Source organism: Macaca nemestrina, chromosome 19 (genome assembly GCF_043159975.1).
Source record: "Macaca nemestrina isolate mMacNem1 chromosome 19, mMacNem.hap1, whole genome shotgun sequence".
Lineage (NCBI taxonomy): Eukaryota > Metazoa > Chordata > Mammalia > Primates > Cercopithecidae > Macaca > Macaca nemestrina.
This window is the reverse complement of record NC_092143.1, coordinates 65,588,861-65,610,601: the sequence shown is the minus strand read 5'-3', so window position 1 is coordinate 65,610,601 and position 21,741 is coordinate 65,588,861. Positions and strand designations below refer to the sequence as shown.

The 21,741-nt window shown below is 36.0% G+C and overlaps 1 protein-coding gene and 1 non-coding gene across 3 annotated transcripts in view; one reads left to right on the top strand and one right to left on the bottom strand.

Annotated features, from left to right (window-relative positions):
* Positions 1–21,741, top strand: part of LOC105465340 (TATA-box binding protein associated factor 4b) — a 166,435-nt gene that overhangs the window by 115,540 nt on the left and 29,154 nt on the right. For both annotated transcript variants that reach the window (XM_011713758.3, XM_011713762.3), the window contains one exon: positions 8,629–8,733. In XM_011713758.3, coding sequence (XP_011712060.2) covers positions 8,629–8,733 — 105 coding nt within the window. The remainder of the gene's footprint in view (positions 1–8,628; positions 8,734–21,741) is intronic.
* Positions 19,032–19,137, bottom strand: LOC112423822 (U6 spliceosomal RNA). Its single transcript, XR_003014380.1, has one exon. It is a non-coding gene; the product is annotated as a U6 spliceosomal RNA (small nuclear RNA).

Below are 21,741 nucleotides of genomic sequence, written 5' to 3'. Positions count from 1 at the left end.
ACCATGCACAGCATCAGAGAACTTACACTTGAGAGAAAGCTTCCAAATGTAATGAGTGTGGCAAATCCTTTATCATTTGTTTAAGCATTAATCTACCTCAGAGCGGCCATACTAAAGAGAAACCCCGTAACTGTAATATATGTGGCAGTGGCTTCTTCCAGGCCTCAAAACTCTAGGCACCTATATATATATGTCTTTGAGTTAACCAGATAAACAATGTGCATGCTAAGACCTTGACCCAAGGATCAAAACTGTTCAATAACAAAGGATTTTTACAGGTTTGTAACATGATTATATTGCATGATGCTGAAGTTTGGGGTACTATTGATCCCAGCTCCCGCGTAGTGAGAATAGTACCCAGTAGTTAGTTTTTCAACACTTTTTCCTCTGTTCCTTCTTTCCCATTCCAAAAGTCCCCAGTGTCTATTGTTGCCATCTCAAAGGATTCTTATTGACTACCAATGCAATAAATACATACAGCTCTTTGTTTAAAAAAAAAAAAAATCAGTAGTGTTCCTTACACAATGAACTAGCTGAAAAAACAAAATCAAGAAGGCAATCCCTGCCAAACAAACAAACAAAACCACCTTGAAATAATTTAACCCAGGAGATGAAAGAACTCTGCAAGGAAAATTATAAAGCACTAATGAAAGAAACTGAAGAAGATACAAGCAAATGTACAAACATCTCATGCTCATGGATCAGAAGAATTAATACTGTTTTTTTCTTTTTCTTTTTCTTTTTCTTTTCTTTTTTTTTTTTTTTTGAGATGAGTCTCGCTTTGTCATCCAGGCTGGAGTGCAGTGGCGTGATCTCGGCTCACTGCAAGCTCCGTCTCCCGGGTTCACGCCATTCTCCTGCCTCAGCCTCCCGAGTAGCTGGGACTACAGGCACCATGCCCAGCTAATTTTTTGTATTTTTAGTAGAGACAGGGTTTCACTGTGTTAGCCAGGATGGTCTTGATCTCCTGACCTTGTGATCCACCTGCCTCGGCCTCCCAAAGTGCTGGGATTACAGGCGTGAGCCACTGTGCCCGGCCAAATTAATATTGTTAAAACGACCATACTACCCAAGGCAATCAACAGATTCAGTGCAATCTCTATCAAAATACCAAGGGCATTCTTCACAGAAATAGGAAAAATAAATTTGAAAATTCATATGGAACTGCAAAAGACCTCAAATAGCCAAAGCCATCATGAGCAAAAAGAACAAAGCTGGAGGCATGACACTACCAGACTTCAAAATATACTGCAAAACTGTAGCCACCAAAATAGCATGCGACTGGCTTAAAAACAAAAACATAAACATAGACCAATGGAACAGAATAGGGAATCCAAAAGTTAATCAAGGTGTCTACAGCCAACATATTTTTGACAAAGGTGCCAGGAACATACACTGGGGAAAGCATGTTCTCCTCAAAAATATGGTGCTGGGAAAACGGATATCCATATGCAGAAGAGTAAATGTAGACCTCCGCCTCTTACCCTATTAAAAAATCAAGTCAAAATGGTTCAAAGATCTAAGTGTAAAACCTGAAACTATAAAGCTACTAGAAGAAAACAGAGGAAATGCTTCAGGACATATTTTATGTCAGGAAAATATTTTATGACTAAGACCTCAAAAGTGCATGTAACAAAAGCAAAAATGGATTATGTTAAATGAAAAACTTTTGCATAGCAAAGGAAACAATCCACAGAGTAAAAAAAATAGACTACAGAATGGGGAGAAATATTTACAAACTATTTATCTGATAGTGGATTAATATCCAGAATATACAAAGAACTCAAGCATCTCAACAGCAAAAAAAATCAGTCTGATTAACAGATTGGCAAATGAGCCAGGTGCAATGGATTATGCCTGTACTCTCAACACTTCGGAAGGAAGAGGTAGGAGGATCACTTGGAGCCAGGAGTTTGAGATCAGCCTGGGCAACCTAGTGAGACCCCATCTCTACAGAAAATTTAAAACTGAAGGTTAGCCATGTATGGTGGCATAGGCCTGTTGTCCTAGCTACTTGGAAGGCGTAAGTAGTGTGATCACTTGAGCCTAGGAGGTTGAGGCTGCTGTGAGCCATGATCATGGTACTACATTCTATCCTGGGTAATAGAGTGAGACCCTGTCTCTAGAAAAAAAAAAATTAAAAACAAACAAATGAGCAAATGATCAGAATAGACATTTCTCAGAAGAAGACATGCAAACAGCCAACAGGTATAGGAAGAAATGTTCTATGCCACTAATCATCAGAGAAATGAAAATTAAAACCACAACTAGATATCATTCGACCCCAGTGAAGATGGCTGTTACCAAAAAGACAAAAAATGAGAAATGCTATCGAGGATCCAGGGAAAAGGGAATTCGGTGAGAATGTAAACTAGTATAGCCACTGTGGAGAATGGCATGGAGGTTCCTCTTAAAACTACAAATAGAACTACCGTATGATCCAGCAATCCCAGTACTGAGAAAGGAAAAGAAATCAGTATGTCACAGAGACATCTGTACTCCCATGTTCATTTCAGCACTATACGTATTAATAATTGCCAATATATAGAATCAACCCAGGTGCTCAACACCAGATGAATGGATAAAGAAAATGTGCCATATATACACAGTAGAATACTATTCAGCTATAAAAAAGAATGATATCTTGTCATTTATGACAACATGGATGGAACCTGGAGGACATATGTTAAGTATTCCAGGAAAAATTAAACACTGTATGTTTTCGCTGATATGTGAAAATTAAAAGTTGGTCTCATAGAAGTAAAAAGGAGAACAGAGAATAGTAGAGGATGGAAAAGGGGATAAGGAAAGATTTGTTAAAGGCTACAAAATTACAGCTAGATAGGAGAAATAAGTTCTACAGCACTGTAGGATGACTATAGTTAATAATACATAGTTTCAAGTAGCTACAAGGAGGCTAATAAATGTTCTTAACATAAAAATATAAATATTTGAGGTGACGGATATACTAATTACCCTCATCTGATCACTGTATATTTATTGCAATATCACTAAGTACCCATAAATATGTACAATTATGTGTCAGACTTAGTAAAAATTAAATTAATATTCAGTAATCAGCTATAGTTTTAAACACCAGCAACAAACAAAATAAATAAGATATTAAAGGATCATAAATCTAACATATGCAAATAAAGGTTTAATGAAATATATATGATTGATGTAAAAAATGATGATTGGTGAAATTCATTAAAGATAAATTGAGATTCACCATATGCATGGATTAGAAAAATTAACACCAGAGATTTTCAATGTATGTACATGTAATATATAAGACAACTACAGCAAAATATGGAGGATAAAGAGCCATATATATGGCCAAGGCTTTTATATTCCACTTGAAGTGGTAAAATATTGATGCTGAGCAGACTGAAAATTTAAATATGTATATTGTAATCCCTAGAGCCACCACTAAAATTGATATAAAACACTTAGAGTTAATATAAAATACAGTAGATAAAATGTTAAAAAGTTTGAAATAATTCCAAATAGAAAAAGGGAAACAGAGAAATGAGAAACAGGGCACATACAGAAAACAAAATGATAGACCTAAATCTAATAATTAATTGTTACATGAAGTGTAAATGATTCAAATATACCAATTAAAAGATAGAGACTCTCAGGGTGGATTAAAAATCTGTAATGGAACTTTAAGCAACTCAAATCACAGGTAATGATATAGGTAAGCTAAAGTAACAAGATGCGAGAAAATGCTTACATTAGAAAAGAAGAAAGACCTCAAATCAATAATTTAAACTTCCTTGAGAAACTGGAATAGGAAGAGCAATATAGACCCAAACCAAGCAGAAGGAAGCACATATCTTTGAGTACTCATCAATGACTTTAGAAAAAAGTTCCCAAAAACTGCTTCTTCGATCAACAATATTGATAACTTTTCGTAAGACTGAGAAAGGAAAAAACAAAGAAGAGAAATCTCTAATATTGCTCTGTTGCCCAGGCTGTAATGCAGTGGTGAGATGTCAGCTCACTGCAACTCCCATCCTCCAGAGTTGAGATCCCATAAGCCCAGGAGGTAAAGGTTGCAGTAAGATGAGATCGCATCACTGCACTCCAGCCTAGACAACAGAGTGAGACCCTGTCCCCCCGCCGCACCCCTCTCCCCAAAAGCAAATATAGCACATAACTTTGCAGAAGTTTGGCAACTTAGATAGATTAAATGACCAATACCTCGAAAAGCACAAACTATCAAAACTTAGCCAAGATGATATGGTTCTGTAATCTTTTTTATTTTTTTAGTTCTGTAATTATTAAACAAATTGAATTTGTAATTAAAACCTTCTAAGAGAGATACCGGCACAGTTTTTTAGTAAATTCTACCAAACATTTACAGAAGAATTAATACCGCTTCTACACAGCCTCTTCCAGAAAATGGAAGAGACAGAAACACTTCCAGTTCATTTTATGAGGTCATTGTTGCCCTAACAGTTAAACCCACAAAGATGTTACAAAACAAGAAAACTGCAGGCTAATATCTCTTATGAACATAGATATAAACATCCCAAACAAAATGTTAGCAAATCACATCTAGTTTAGATTTGATATAAAAAGAATGTATTGATATTTGACATATAAAAGAATAATATACCATGACTATGTATATTATATTCCAGAAATGAAAAGCTGCTTTAATATTTGAAAATCAGTCAATATAATCTATCATATTAATAGTCTAAGAAACACCATGTGATCCTATCAATTAATTTAGAAATATGTTTGATAAAATTTAAAATCCATTAATGACTGAAAACTCTCGGGAATCTAAGAATAGAAGAGACTTCCTTGGCTGGACATGATGGCTCATGCCTGTAATCCCGGCACTTTGGGAGGCCAAGGCCGGTGGATAGCTTGAGACTGGGAGTTCAAGACCAGCCTGGGCAACATAGCGAGATTCCTGTCTCTATTAAAGTAAGAAATTTTAAAAAGGAAGAGGTTTCCTCAGGCTGATAAAGGATAGCTTTAAAAACCCTGCTAATACCGTTCTTAATGGTGACTGAATGCTTTCTTCCAGTGATTAGGAAAAAGGCAAAGATACTTGCTTTTACCACTACTATTCAGCATTATAGTTTAAGTCCTTATCAGTACAACGAGGCAGGAAAGACAAATAGATTGGAGACATGGAAATAAAGTAGCTTGTCCTTTAATTCTTTTAAGTGTGTTTTCCATAGAGCAAAAGTTTTAAATTTTGATGCAGTCCAATTTGCCAGTTTTTTCTCTTATAGATACACATTGGGTGTCATGTTCAAGGACTCTTTGCTGGACCCCAAGTCATGTTCTCCTATGGTTTTTTCCTGTACACTTTTATAGTTTTACATTTGTATTTTAAGTTATTTTTTTGTATGAGGTGTGAGGTTTGGATCCAGACTGATTTTTAAAAATTTTTTTTGCACGTGAATATTCAATTGTTCCAACAACATTTGATGTTTGTTTGAGATGGAGTCGGACTCTGTTGCCCAAGTTGGAGTGCACTGGCACGATCTCGTCTGACTACAGCCTCCACTTCTTGGGTTCAAGCAATTCTCCTGCCTCAGCCTCCCAAGTAGCTGGGATTACAGGCGTGCCCACCATGCCCAGCTACTTTTTGTATTTTTAGTAGAGACGGGGTTTTAACCATGTTGGCCAGGCTGGTGTCGAACTCCTGACCTCAAGTGATCCGCTCACCTTGAACTCTCAAAATATTGGGATTACAGGCATGAGCCGCAGCGCCCAGCCCCACAACTTCTGTGTAAAAGACTATGCCAGACACTAAAGTGGTAAGAATAGACTTTAATCAGCTGCTGCCTTTCCATAGAGGCTGGAAGATGGGGCCTTATCGTCAGATGTTGGATGGAACAAATAGTAAATTCTTCTGGCAATCTTGAGTTTTTTCAGTTAGGCTCTGTAAGGAAGTTAAGGCCATCCTACAATGGTGGCCTTGAGCTGTTAGAAACTGTGTTAATGTTTTTTAGGCCAAGGTTCAGGCCTAGTTTAAAAGAGGATTCAGAAGTTTAGTCAAGGAGAGAATTTTTGTCATTTCTCAACTGCATTCCTTTCCCACCTGGCTAAAAATCAATTGGCCATATTTATATACATCTTATTTGTGGATTCTCTGTTTTGTTCTGTTAACCTATTTGTCTGTCCCTTTGCCAGTATTACATTATTTTGATTACTGTAGCCTTACAAGAAGTCTTAAAATTGCATGGGGTTATTCTTCCAATTTTGTCCTTCTTAAAAAAATGATTTTAGCTATTCTAGTTCGTTTTTCTTTCCATATAAACTTTAGAATCAACTTATCCATATCTACAACAAAATTTTATTAGAATTGTGTTAAGTCTGTGGATAAATTTGGAGAGAATTGAAATCTTTGTTGAGTCTTACAAGCCTGGACACCGCATGTCTCTCTATTTATTTATTTATTTATTTATTTATTTATTTATTTATTATTTCTTTCATAGGCATTTCGTGATTTATAGCGTAGAAATACCTGTATGTGTTAGATTTATATCTCAGTATTTCATTTGGGAGAGAGCAATTATAAATGACATTTAAAAATTTAAGTTTCCAATTGTACCTTAATGGTGTTTAGAACTTACTTATTGCATGTGTCAACCTTGCATCTTGTAATATTGCTAAACTCACTTATCAGTCTTAGGAGGATTTTTTTATATATAGATAACTTAGGGTTTTCTGGATACATAATCATATCATTTGCAATCCTGTTTCCACAGGCAAGCCTCTAACTCAATGGCTATTTTTATTGAACTGAGGTTACTATTGTAGTCTTTATTCTCGATAAATGCCAGTTTTGCATTAATGCTCGGAACTTCCTCCTTTTCTGGTTAAAAGTACCTGGTTTTACTCTTTTGTGCTTGCCAAGATACATTGGTTTTGAGAAAGCTTGTTATAAATACAGGGCCAATTGATTAATGGTTGTCTTAGTTCATTCGGGCTGTTATAATGAAATATCTTAGACTGGGTAGCTTATAAACAACAGAATTTTGTTTCTCACAGTTCTAGAGGCTAGGAAGTCCAAGATCAAGGTGCCAGCAGATTCGGTGTCTGGTTAGAGCCTACTTTTACTTGACTATGTTCTCACCTGGTGGAAGGGGCGAGGGGTTTCTCTTAAGTCTCTTTTATAAGGATGCTAAGTCTCCACCCTCATAATTTAATCACCTTCCAGAGGCCCCATCTCTTAATAGCAGTCACCCTGGGTGTTAGGATTTCAACATTAGAAGTTTGAAGGGATACAGACGTTCAGAACGTAGCAATTATTTTCTGCTTTACTAAAGATTCAGTTACTTTTTCAGTTATTCATTCTTTCCCCTAATATTAAAACAATTTGAAGTAATCTTAAAGTGGAATTTATGTACTTGGCATCTCCTTAAGACTGACCATTTCACCACAAACTACTTTTTGTTTTCAACCTGCTCTATTTTTAAACACGTGCTAAAAAATTTTGGTTAGTACTCTTTTGAAAGAATATTCTCAATATATGTATAGGGTTTCTCAACAGGTTACTTTCAGTTGACTGTCTTGATCTTGTTTGAATATGTGACTGTCAGCCGGCCCCAGATTCTTTCCTCTTTTCCCTCCATAGTATTAATAATAACATTTTGATGGGAACTGAACATTATTCCTCTCTTCTGAAAAAGCTTAGGGATTTATCTAGTGGTGTTCTATTTTGACTTTCTCACCTTGGTGTTATTATTATTATTATTATTATTTTTTAAATAGAATACCTAATTTGACACTCAGTTGCCTCAATGAAATAATGCAGTTTCTGCCTTTTAATGGGACATCTTTCATGCACACCCCTGTATAGTTTTACCCACATACGAAAACATTATACCCTATAGAGTTGGGCATTCTTGATTAAGTATGACGAAAGGTGTACAACAAAACAGTACTAAATCACTTTAGAATTTTGCCATGAAGATTATAGAGTAAATTGAAGACTTTTGTTTGCAAATGAGAAAGTGTGATGTACTAAAGAGGTTTTTAATGAGAGCATTTTGCTCCACGTGCTGTTTCCACCACTTACTACTTGTGTGGTGCCTTTTATGAAGTTGCACTAACCTCTTAGAGCCTTACTGTCTCCATTAATAAAAATAGGATGATGTATAATTTTTATATTATAGTAATCACCTTTCAATATGATTGTGAGAGTTAAGAAAGTGCCTTGTAAATTATATAGCATAGTAGAACTATGTGCTATAATGTACAAAAACTGTCTTTATTTTAAAGTAAAGTAAATTTAGTCTGAAATAGTTGACTATAGTTTGACCAATCTCTCTCTTACTGTTCAACTTACTCTTCAGGCATTTCTCATCTGTGGTTATACTGGGAGAAATTAAGCTTTAGATGCCTTTCTTCTTTTCTGTACTTCTCCTTTACCTGAGGTCTGCCTCTTCCATATAGAGATTAAGAACTAAAGAGTTTGTTGGAGTAAAAGAATCAGAAAATGTGCCCTTGGCTGTTATGGGAATCTAATGTTTATTTTATATTGTAACTTTATTTGGTGAATGCAGAAATAGGCTTAGTAATCAGTTTCTTTTTCCCTCTGAGCATGAATGTGTATAAACATTGATTTTTTTTTCTTCTGTCTTCTAGTTACAGCAATTGGAACTTGCACAGATACAGCATAGAGATGCTAATCTCACAGCTCTTGCAGCTATTGGACCAAGGAAGAAGAGACCACTAGAATCTGGAATTGAGGTATTGAAATAATGTTCATTATTTTATTTTTAATGTCAAGAAAGCAAGCCAAAAAGAAGCAAAGACTTAAAAATAGTTTACCCTGTTATGCACGTTGTTGCTGCCAGACACTTCTTAAAATTCATCTTTTCCAATTTTATAAAATCTTAATTTTTGCCAGGTTTTAAAGATGTGTATAACCTTGAACTTGTTACTTATTTCATACTTTTTCTTCCCCCATCTCCAGTCATATTGAGTCTTCCAGTATTTAATTTTTTTTATTTCTGTACATTGTTTCTAGTGTTTTTATGCAATCATGTTCCCTCTGTCTAAATCTGGCTAATCTTGTGAGACTGAATCTGCCCCCTTATTTCTTCCATAAACCCTGACTCTTCATTCCCATACCAGCTTCTCTTTTTCTGAGTACATGTGTTTGCATGGCATTAATTGTTTCCTTGTATGAACATTTTCTCTTCTGTTAGATTATAAACTTTTTGAGCAAGGACTATAATATTAGTCTTTTGTATTCCCCATAGAATAGGCCCATGTCTATTCAATAAATAACCTTAATTATTTGGTTAACACCAAGAAAGGATCTTACTTACATCTTCAGAGTAATTATTTAAGATAATATGAGGGACGGGCGTGGTGGCTGATGCCTGTAATCCCAGCACTTTGGGAGGCCAAGGCGGGGCGGATCATGAGGTCAGGAGATCGAGACCATCCTGGCTAACACAGTGAATCCCCGTCTCTACTAAAAACATAAAAAATTAGCCGGGCGTGGTGGCGGGCATCTGTGGTCCGAGCTACTCAGGAGGCTGAGGCAGGAGAATGGTGTGAACCCAGGAGGCGGAGCTTGCAATGAGCCGAGATTGCGCCACTGCACTCCAGCCTGGGCAACAGAGTGAGACTCCATCTCAAAAAAAAAAAAAAAAAAAAAAGATAATATTAGCCTTTTGGCTTTAGGAGCAATCATTAGGGCTGAGATAGAGGTATACTAAGGGCTCTGAGATAAGGTCAGCAATAAAAGAGCCATAGCTCATCTTATACTTCTCTATAGAATTTAAATCTTCTTTGAGGCAAACTTCCTACCAATGTTGATCCTGAACATTGGTAGTTTCTAAATGAACGCCACTCACCTTAATAGATGACAGATTTTAAAATTCTAGTTCTTTTTCATTTTAAATGTAACGTGAAATATTCTCCCCCTCTCCTGCCTCACCGGATGTAACCACTGTTAAGCTTTTTGCATATCCTTCCAGGAATTTGTTATGAATATGGGCACATATATGACATGCATTCACAAATCTACATGTGTGGTTTTGTTTTTAGTTAAATGTGATCAAACTGTACCTATTATTATGCCCTTAATATTTTCCCCCTTTCCACAGTCTACCTCATGTAATTTACTTCCATACTTCTTAAGGGTGTATGACATTACTGTATTTAAACCATAATTTATTCAACCAACCCTCCAGTGGACATTTAGGTTGTTTCCAGGTTTTTGCCTTTATTGCCTCAGATAACATTTTTGTACTTACATTGTTGTGTGCTTGTACAATGTAAGTACAGGCAAAATTCATAGAAATGGAATTCCTGACTTAAAGGGTATGAACATTAGGAAAAACTCTATGGGAAAAAATTCAAATATATACAAAGGTAGAGAAAGCAGTATAATGAACCCTCATATGGTTGTGAAAGTTAAAAAAGGACTTTGTAAATTATATAACATAGTAGAACTGTGTCTTACTGCCTCTATTTTAAAGTAATTTTCTTTATATCTGAAATGGTTGACTGTAGCTTGACCAATCTCTCTCATACTATTCAACTTATTCTTCAAGTATTTCTTATCTGTGCTTATACTGTTATATATAGCACTACCCTGCTCCAGCGACCATCAATTATTTTTTTTATGTATGTATGTATGTATGTATGTATGTATGTATGTATGTAGAGATAGGTCTTGTTCTGTCACCCATGATGGAGTGGCACAATCTTGGCTCACTGCAGCCTTAACTTTCCAGGCTCAAGCAATCATGTCACCTCTCACCCACCCAAGTAGCTGAGCTACAGGCACACACCACCATGCCTGGCTAATTTTTTTTTCTTTTTTTTTGGTAGAGACGGAGTTTTGCCATGTTGCCCATCTTGGTCTCGAACTCCTGAGCTCAAGCAATTCACCCGCCCTGGCCTCCCAAAGTGCTAGGATTGCAGGTGTGAGCCACCTCACCTGGATAGGACCATCAATATATGCTTAATCTTGTTTCATTTTGTGTGCACCAACTTTCTTAGATTAAAATTTTCATCCCTTGGATTATTTTAAAGTCATTCCCACACTCAGCATTATTTAATGCATAAATATTATTTGTTGCTCATGATTTTTATTAACTATTTAAAAATTACCCTCTAAGTTGAATCAGTTTTTATATTCATTAATGTGCCTATCTCACCACACTCCCATTAACACTGGGAACTATCTTTGCCATCTCATGACTGAAAATGCAAGTTTTTATAGAGTGTTAAGTTATGAGTAAGTTGAGCAACTTTTCATGTATAAATAGGCATTTTCAATTTTTCTTTTTCCCATGGAGTTGTATTTTTCAATCTATTAAGGAAATAGAACAACTCATTTTCCCTAGCCCCATTTTCTTTTTTTTCTATTTATTTATTTATTTACTTACTTTATTTTTATTTTTTATTATACTTTATGTTCTAGGGTACATGTGCACAACATGCAGGTTTGTTACATATGTATACATGTGCCATGTTGGTGTGCTGCATCCATTAACTCGTCATTTACATTAGGTATATCTCCTAATGCTATCCCTCCCCCCTTCCCCCACCCCACAACAGGCCCCAGTGTGTGATGTTCCCCTTCCTGTGTCCAAGTGATCTCATTGTTCAGTTCCCACCTATGAGTGAAAATATGCAGTGTTTGGTTTTCTGTTCTTGCGATAGTTTGCTGAGAATGATGCTTTCCAGCTGCATCCATGTCCCTACAAAGGACATGAACTCATCCTTTTTTATGGCTGCATAGTATTCCATGGTGTATATGTGCCACATTTTCTTAATCCAGTCTGTCACTGATGGACATTTGGGTTGGTTCCAAGTCTTTGCTATTGTGAATAGTGCCGCAATACACATACGTGTGCATGTGTCTTTATAGCAGCATGATTTATAATCCTTTGGGTATATACCCAGTAGTGGGATGACTGGGTCACATGGTATTTCTAGTTCTAGATCCTTGAGGAATCGCCACACTGTCTTCCACAATGGTTGAACTAGTTTACAGTCCCACCAACAGCGTAAAAGTGTTCCTAGTTCTCCACATCCTCTCCAGCACCTGTTGTTTCCTGACATTTTAATGATCGCCATTCTAACTGGTGTGAGATGGTATCTCACTGTGGTTTTGATTTGCATTTCTCTGATGGCTAGTGATAATGAGCATTTATTCATGTGTCTGTTGACTGCATAAATTTCTTTTGAGAAGTGTTCATATACTTGGCCCACTTTTTGATGGGGTTGCTTGTTTTTTTCTTGTAAATTTGTTTGAGTTCTTTGTAGATTCTGGATATTAGCCCTTTGTCAGATGAGTAGATTACAAAAATTTTCTCCCATTCTGTAGGTTGCCTGTTCACTCTGATGGTAGTTTCTTTTGCTGTGCAGAAGCTCTTTAGTTTAATTAGATCCCATTTGTCAATTTTGGCTTTTGTTGCCATTGCTTTTGGTGTTTTAGACATGAAGTCCTTGCCCATTCCTATGTCCTGAATGGTATTGCCTAGGTTTTCTTCTAGGGTTTTTATGGTTTTAGGTCTAACATTTAAGTCTCTAATCCATCTTGAATTAATTTTTGTATAAGGAGTAAGGAGGGGATCCAGTTTCAGCTTTCTACTTACGGCTAGCCAGTTTTCCCAGCACTGTTTATTAAATAGAGAACCCTTTCCCCATTTCTTGTTTTTGTCAGGTTTGTCAAAGATCAGATGGCTGTAGATGTGTGGTATTATTTCTGAGGGCTCTGTTCTGTTCCATTGGTCTATATCTCTGTTTTGGTACCAGTACCATGCTGTTTTGGTTACTGTAGCCTTGTAGTATAGTTTGAAGTCAGGTAGTATGATGCCTCCAGCTTTGTTCTTTTGACTTAGATTATTGTCTTGGCAATGCGGCCTCTTTTTTGGTTCCATATGACCTTTAAAGTAGTTTTTTCCAATTCTGTGAAGAATGTCATTGGTAGCTTAATGGGGACGACATTGAATCTATAAATTACCTTGGGCAGTATGGCCATTTTCACAATATTGATTCTTCCTATCCATGAGCATGGAATGTTCTTCCATTTGTGTCCTCTTTTATTTCATTGAGCAGTGGTTTGTAGTTCTCCTTGAAAGAGGTCCTTCACATCCCCTGTAAGTTGGATTCCTGGTTATGTTATTCTCTTTGAAGCTATTGTGAATGGGAGTTCATTTATGATTTGGCTCTCTGTTTGTCTGTTATTGGTGTATAAGAATGCTTCTGATTTTTGCACATTGATTTTGTATCCTGAGACTTTGCAGAAGTTGCTTATCAGCTTAAGGAGATTTTGGTACCTAGCCCTATTTTCTTTCATTTTGTCTGGACTTCATTCATCTGAAAGTTTTATTTTTTCTTTAAAGAATGCCACAGTCTTTCATTTTTTATTTTTGTCTTTTGGGTTTATATTCTATTTAGAAGGCCCTTTCTTAATTAGAATTATGTGCTACTACTTTTATCATTTCACTTTTTTTTTTTTTTTGAGATGGAGTCTCGCTCTGTGCCTAGGCTGGAGTGCAGTGGCGCGATCTCGGCTCACTGCAAGCTCTGCCTCCCGGGTTCACGCCATTCTCCTGCCTCAGCCTCCCGAGTAGCTGGGACTACAGGTGCCCACCACCACACCTGGCTAATTTTTGTTTTTTTTTTGTATTTTTAGTAAGCATAAATCTTTGATTCATAATGAACTCAAGTAAGAGTTGACGTGTGGATTTAGCTTTAGTCCCTCAGTCCTCTCTCATTTTCCCTTAGGCTAGCTAATTGTCCCAACACCATTTATTCAATAATTCTTTCCCTGCTAATTTGAAATGCTACCTTTATCACACACAATTGTATATGAAAAATACAGGTTCTCATATGTATTTGGGTCTGTTTCTGTATACTCTGAACCAGAGTTATCTAATAGAACTTTGTATGATTTTGAAAATGTTTGTGTCTGCAGTGTCCTGAGTAGCCAGATATGGCTGTTGAGATCTTGAAATGTGGCTAGTGAGAGTAGAGTAAATTTTTAATTTTTTAGTTTAATATAAATTTTAATAGTCATATGCTGCTAGTGGCCACTATATTGGGCAGCACTGCAGGACTGCCCAATATAGTAGCCCTGTATAGTTCTGTTTATGACTATTTATATATTAGTATGAAACATGTTTTTAACCATCTTATTTTTATGTGTATAATTAAGTAGTGTTAAACACATTCACATTGTTGAAAAGACCTCCAAAACCTTCTCATCTTGTAAAACTAAAATTCTGTACCCGGTAAACAATTCCACATTTCTCCACCAGCCTCTGGTAACCACCATTCTACTTTCTGTTTCTATGAGTTTGATTACTTAAGTACTTGAGATTAATTTTAATTTTTTTTTTTTTTTTTTGTAGAGACAAGGGTCTCTCTATGTTGCCCAGGCTGGCCTTGAACTCCTGGCCTCAAACAGTCCTCCCACTTCTGCCTCCCAAAGTGCTGGAATTATAGGCATGAACCATACTGTTGGCCCCAAATCTTAATGCAATATGTTTAAAAGTATGGAAAAACTGACCAGGCATGATGGTTCACACCTGTAATCCCAGCACATTGGGAGGCTGAGGTGGGCAGATTACTTGAGGTCAGGAGTTTGAAACCAGCCTGCCCAACATGGTGAAACCGTGTCTCTACTAAAAATACAAAAAGTAGCTGGGCATGGTGGCACATGCCTGTAGTCCCAGCTACTTGGGGGGTTGAGGCAGGAGAATCACTTGAACCTGGGAGGCAGAGGTTGCTGTGAGCTGAGATCATATCACTCCATTCCAGCCTGGGCGACAGAGTGAGACTCTATCTCAAAAAAAAAAAAAAGTATGGAAAAACTAGTTCAGCACAGAACTTATCTTTCTACTAGAAACAACTCTACTGAGTTGTTCTAGTACAGAAAAACTCACTGCCCTTTGTTTTTGGTCCATTTGTATATGATGTGTATAAATATTTTATTTAAATTGGGGTGTGCTATTTCATCATTAAGTATATTCCTATAAATATGCCTTGTTAGCATACATTTTCTTTTGTGGCAAGAATAGTTATTTGTAACTTTTTTTTCCTCCATATATTTATAATATTATAATTCCTTTGAGAGTGAATTATAGGCATGTCTAAGTTCCTGACTTACTTATCTACCATAGTAACGTTATACAACACATTCTGTTAAATGTCTGCTTTGTGAAGAATCATCAGAGCACATGGGATAAGTACATGTGCTTTGAACTCAGAAAAATCTGGGTTTGCTTCTTGACTCTGTTAAGCTTTGTAACCTTGGATGAATTCTTTAAACCCCATACCTCTCTTATCCCCACCTGTAAAATGGGCATATTGCCTGTCTTAAGGATTGGTTTATGTGAAGCACTTAATTAGTGCCTGGCCTCAAATAAGTGCTTAATGAATTGTCATATTTGTAATCGTAGTAATAATGCCATTATTTCAGCTTTTAATAGTATTTTATCAGTAGCATTAATGGCCCATAGTGAATTTGAAATGTTAATCATTAATCTCTTCTGAGCATCAATTCTTATTCTCATTTGAATTTGTCACAAATTTTAGAGAATACTTTCTAATTTAAAGTAAACAGAGATTTTTAGGTGTTTTTATTTATTATGTGTTTTAATCTGAGAAAATCCATTGGTTAGGGAGAAAACTGAATGTGCTATTTGTGTTCAAAACAATGATAAAAACCATTATGTGATTTCTCTACAATAAAATGCAAAATTATTTAATTTTTAGTTTCAAATCAGATGTTTACTAACTTGGATATGGATATATTGAATTGTCTGTCACTTGGTGCTTCTTTAGTTTTGAGAACTCAGGCATGCATATTTTCGCCTGTACTTCCTGGACTTTAAGCTGAGATACTGGTCAGATACTTTTAAGTATAATCAGTCCTTTGTATCTGTGGGTTCTATCCACATCTGTGTATTCAACCAACTGCAGATCAAAATTATTCGGAGGAAAAAACACCACATAATAAAAAATAACACTACAACAATTAAAAACTAGACTAAGTTTAAAAATACAGTCTTACACTATTTATATAGCATTTACGTTGTATTATTTAGTATAAGTAATCCAGAAGTGATTTCAAGTTTACGGTAAGATGTGCGTAGGTTACATGCAAATATTATGCCATTTTATATCAGGGACTTGAGTGTCTTTGGTTTTTGGTATCTATATCTTGGTGCCAGTCCCCCAAGGATACCAAGGGATGACTATAATGTCAACTTGAATTGAAAATATATGTTTCTTTAATCAGCTGGTGACATTTTTAGTACAATTCTTATTTTGAAATTAGCTGAAAACTAGTTTCCTTGTTGTTGATTTTTTATTCATGTGTTTTAACTTTAAAGGCATTTTTCTTTTCAAAATGAGAGAGAGGCTGTGTGCAGTGGCTCATGCCTGTAATCCCAGCATTTTGAGAGACTGAGGAGGGTGGGTCACAAAACCCTGTCTCTACAAAAAAAAAGAAAAGAAAAGAAAAAAAAAAAAAAACACAGTGCCTGGTGGTGTGCGCCTGTAGTTCCAGCTATTTTTGGGGGGTTTAGGAGGGAGGATAGCTTGGCCCAGAAGGTCAAGGCTGCAATGAGCTGTGATCAGGCCACTGCACTCCAGCCTGGGTGACACAGCAAGACCCTGCCTAAGAAAAAAATAAAAGAAAAAAGGAGAGAGAGGAGAGAGCCCTATTGCATGCTCTTTCAGCGTTTAGGTAAACTGCTGATTTGCATTAGTTACAATTGTTAAAAACCCTTTATTCACTTGCTTTATTTCTTCACAAATAACACAAAAATGATGTATGAAACCATTTTTACTTTCAATATTCTGGAAACAAAGGCTTTGCTTTTTGTTTGCTTCTTTCTTTATCAATGGGAACCTGAAATCTTAACATGTTTGAGTTAAATTCTTTAGAATCAGCATATAATCCCAGAGGGAAGTGGGAGTAGAATCTAGTTCTTCAGAGGGTAACTCTTTAGTTTTAATGCAGGTTTTTTCCTACTAAAAGGGAGCACTCTCAGTTGGGAAGACTGAATGGAATGATGGTAGTTTTTTTAAAAATGTAACATTTAAAAACATAGCGCTTTAGCATTTGAAGATTACCTTTATTGTTGCTAAGAGATTGGAGAAATTAGTTTTAGACCTTTGTCCTTGAGTATTTTTTGTTATGATAAAGCAAAACTTTTCTCATTAAACATGATCTATTTGTATAATTTATATATTAACCTAGCCTTTGGAAATTTACACTTGATATTCTCTGAAGTCTTGGTAAAAATGAATAGCATCTGCCACTATCTCCTCATGTTATCCTGACAAAAGAGCAGCAAGTATCAATTACAATTTTGAATAAAGATATTTATACCATAAGCTTATTGGCTAGTGGGTCACAGGGGGGTGGAGAAATAGTTAAAATGTACTATTTGGGAGTGCTTTGAAATGTGTCCTTTTCTTTTACTTCTGTGGCTTGAAGTTATATGTATGAGATTAGTTTTTAAATTAATGTAGGCCATACAGATATTGATACAGTAAAATAAAACCTACTTTAAGATTTTTAGAGTATTTGTATGTGTGTGTTGTGTATGTGTATTACATCGGTGATGTGTTTGGGGTTCTTTGGAATTTTAAAACATTAATCAATTTACTTCCTGTGTTAATTAGAGGTCCTTGGATTAGAAAGGATCTCTTTTCCCCCATTAGCTATACTTTCAAATATTTTGCATGCCTTATTAATGATCCAACAAGAATAACAATGTTTATTTATTTATTTATTTATTTTTGAGACGGAGTCTCACCCTGTCGCCCAGGCTGGTGTGCAGTGGCGCGATCTCGCTCACTGCAAGCTCCGCCTCCCAGGTTCATGCCATTCTCCTGCCTCAGCCTCCCGAGTAGCTGGGACTACAGGCGCCTGCCACCACGCCTGGCTAATTTTTTTTTCAAAGATAAGTTGTACTTTAACCGTACATAATACCATGTCTAAAAAATTGTACAAAATCAATTTTTGGAGCTATGAAAGTATACTAAATGAATCTGATTTTCAGCAGGCAGCAGAAGCTTCCTGCTTGTAACCAAAAAGTAAGTCTGAGAAGCTAGAAGGGAGTGTCTTGTAGAGGAGGGATGGTACTGGAGAGGGGTCTGTCCATGAACAGTAGGAAGTCTGATGGTTGACGTGTGTTATGGTAAGAGTGAAAAAGCAGGAGGCAGAGTGAGACGGAGTCCATAGCTTTGTCATCTTCAGAGAACGTGGTAATAGCGATTTGTGGACTTAATTATTTTCTACACTATTTTCTTTCCATGAATCCTTCAGTATGTAGTAAGATAGGGCTTCCAAAGCATCAGTCTTGTGGTGGTCTTCTCGAACTCAGTGCTGTACATAGTTCTTTGACTGTACCTGATAGAATGTTTTTGGTTTTGTCTTTTTTGAGATGGGGTCTTGCTTTATCACCCAGGCTGGAGAGCAGTGGTGCAATCTCCACTCACTGCAACCTCCACCTCCCAGGCTCACACCATCCTCCCACCTCAACCTCCTGAGTTACTGGAACCACAGGCACATGCCACCTCACCTGATGCCACTGCTGATTTGCATTAGTCACAATTGTTAACAACCCTTTATTCACTTGCTTTGTTTCTTCACAAATAACACAAAAATGATATATGATCATCATTTTTGATGATCATCAAAAAATTACAGAATTTTTTGTATTTTTAGTTGCAACCAAGTTTCACCATGTTACCCAGGCTGGTCTCAAATTCCTGAACTCAGATGATCTGCTGCCTTGGCCTCCTAAAGTACTTGGATTACAGCTGTGAGCCACTGCGCCTGGCCTATTATTTTATTTTTATTTCTTAACTTCTTTATTTCCACTCATTTTATAAAGGAAGAGTTATAGAATTATTAAAACCAGATCTCTTTGGATTGTAATATTTCGAGTAGATTTGAGGAATAACTTCCTGACAGTGTTTAAACTAGCATGAATTTACCTAAGTGTACAATCTCCAACATGTTTTCCAACGCCAACATTTTATGAAATATATGTAAAAATGTGGAATGCTTCATGAATTTGCTTGTTATCTTGTGCAGGGGCCATGCTAATCTTCTCTGTATCATTCCAGTTTTAGTATATGTGCTGCCAAAGTGAGCACACCAGCATTCTTTAAGTTTCTCTAAAATGATGTGGAATCTCCCTAGAAGAGTAATAAAAGAAGGTAGATTGCTCAATCAACAAATGATTATTGATTTAGGGGGAAAGGAAGGGGGATCTCCTATGTCTCCCATGCTTTTAAGATAGTACTGCTTAAAGCAAGGGATATAGATAGCTTTTTATTTGAGAGGAGGGAATGTTTAACTATTTTCACATTTAAAATGTCCAAGTGGTAGAGAAGAGTATTTGTCCCTTGTAAGGAAACAATAGAAGAATATTTAAAACAGCTTTTCCTTGGATATTCTTTCTGAAAATTTCCATGCATATATTAGGTTAAACCATATGAACTTGCCTTTTTTTTAGGTGAACAGTTGTTAATTAAGTATTGGCAGTTTCAGATAGTTCAACCTAATACAATCATTTTATATATGTGCTTTTAAAATATATATGTAATAATCACAGTTTACCTTTATTGCAATTAGAATGTATTATCTTCATTAGTCCTCATAATTCCTCTGTAAGATCATACTATTGTTTTCCTCAAATGAAAAAATTGTGATATAGAGAGGATTAGTTGCTTACCCGAAGTTCTATAATTAGTAAGTAGAAGAACCCAAGTACATGTCCAAAGAAATGTGTACTTTTAAGTACTATAATGGGATCATCCTAAAAGCACTATTCTATAATTTGTGGGACAATGTGTCTTGGACATTAATAGGATTCTCCAGAAGGAGCATAACAGTAGGATATACATATATACATGTATGTACAGGGATATTAAAAATGAGAATTGGCTTACATGATTATGGAAGCTGAGAAGTCTCACGCTATGCTGTCTACAACCTGGAGACCCAGGTAAGTTGTTGGTATAATTCTGTCTGAATGTGAAGTCCTGAGAAACAGGGGAGCCAGTGGTATGGTGTAACTCTCAGTCCAAGGCGGAAGGCCTGAGAATGGGGATGGGGAATTAACTGGAGGTGGGTCACTGGTGTAAATACTGGAATGAGAACCTGGAGCTCTGATGTCTGAAGGCAGAAGATGTATGTACGAGCTCTAGAAGAGAGAGTGAGTTTGCCCTTTCTTTACCTTTTCGTTCTATCCAAGTCCTCAACTGATTGGGTCATGCATCCTTATATTGGTAAGGGTGGTTCTTTATTCAGTCTACTGATTCAAATGCTAATCTCTTCCCAAAACACTCTTATAGACACACAGAAACAATGTTTTGCCAGCTATCTGGGTAACCCTTAGCCCAGTCAAGTTGGCACATAAAATTAACCATCATAGACATTTTCCCATACTGGTACATATCCATTGATAGACATTTAGAATATTTTCATTTGTTTATTATAAATAATGAGCATCCTGTTTTATCTTCATGTAATCATTTGTTTTATAGGATTGATTTCTAGAAGTGGAACTTCTAGGTCCATGGATATGCACAAAATTTAATAGACACTCATAATGCTTACCAAAAGCATTCCAAAAGTTTCCACTGCTGATTGAGTGCCTGTTTCTCCATTTTCTTGCTAGTGATAGATATGATCAATCATTTAAGAATGTTTGTCACTGCAATTTTTTATTTATTGCATCTCTACTATTCCTTTGTGCTCTTTTCAAAGGTCAAAGTTCTGTTTTTACATGGAAACATGGTGTAGAAGTGTTGAACAACCTCTAAAATAACCTATATGAGAAATACTTAGATTTTAAAACATTTATTTAAGTATTAAAATCATTTAGGGATAGTTTTTTTTTATAACTTAGAAATATGTACATTTTCAAATAGAGAACCAGGTTGAATTCTTATGGATATTTAAATGATCTTAAGTAGGTGTCATTTTCTTTACCATATTTGCTAGTTTTCATCATTTGAGGATAGGGTTAGATTATAATTGAAATACTAAGCCAGAAATTATTTTGGAAAACCCAAAGGCTTAAAACCTTTTGGGGACAAACAGTATTTCTTAAAGATAATTGTCTGTTTCTTGTTGTTGTCACAGGTGATTCTTCCCTCTGAAAAGGTACATAAGTAATTTAACTAAAAGTCTATTCACATGAAAGGCCCAGCTTTAATTTGCATTTCCTTAAGGGGCACAGGTAGCAATCACTCTTCACCTCCATTCCCTTCCACTAGGTTACAGGGGACCGTAGTTTTCTGAAGGGTTCCTTATTTATTTATAGCTGACTTATTAGACGTTTAAACAGATTTATTATCATCTAACTCTTTTGATAAATACATAGATTCAGCAGAATTTAGAACGTGCTATTACCTTAGACGAAGCAGCTCCTTATATTTTAAGATTTTTTTTTTTTTTTTACATTCTGTTTTATTCACACTTCATGAACAAATCTGCCTTGCTATTCATAAATGACCTAAACATAAATCTGAATTTTAGTTGGGTCTTTAAAATTTTCCAAAGACTTAAAAGTTGACTGTCTGCTATCTTTATGGACTTACTGTGAAATATGTTAAACTGCATATTATTGGCTTATTGTTTCTTCACAAGTCCCACATAAATGAGAGGCTGAAAACATATATTAACAAAAATAATGAAGAAAGGAGAAAAATGGCAGTAAGGGTATTCAGTAGAATTTGAAAGTTGATTCA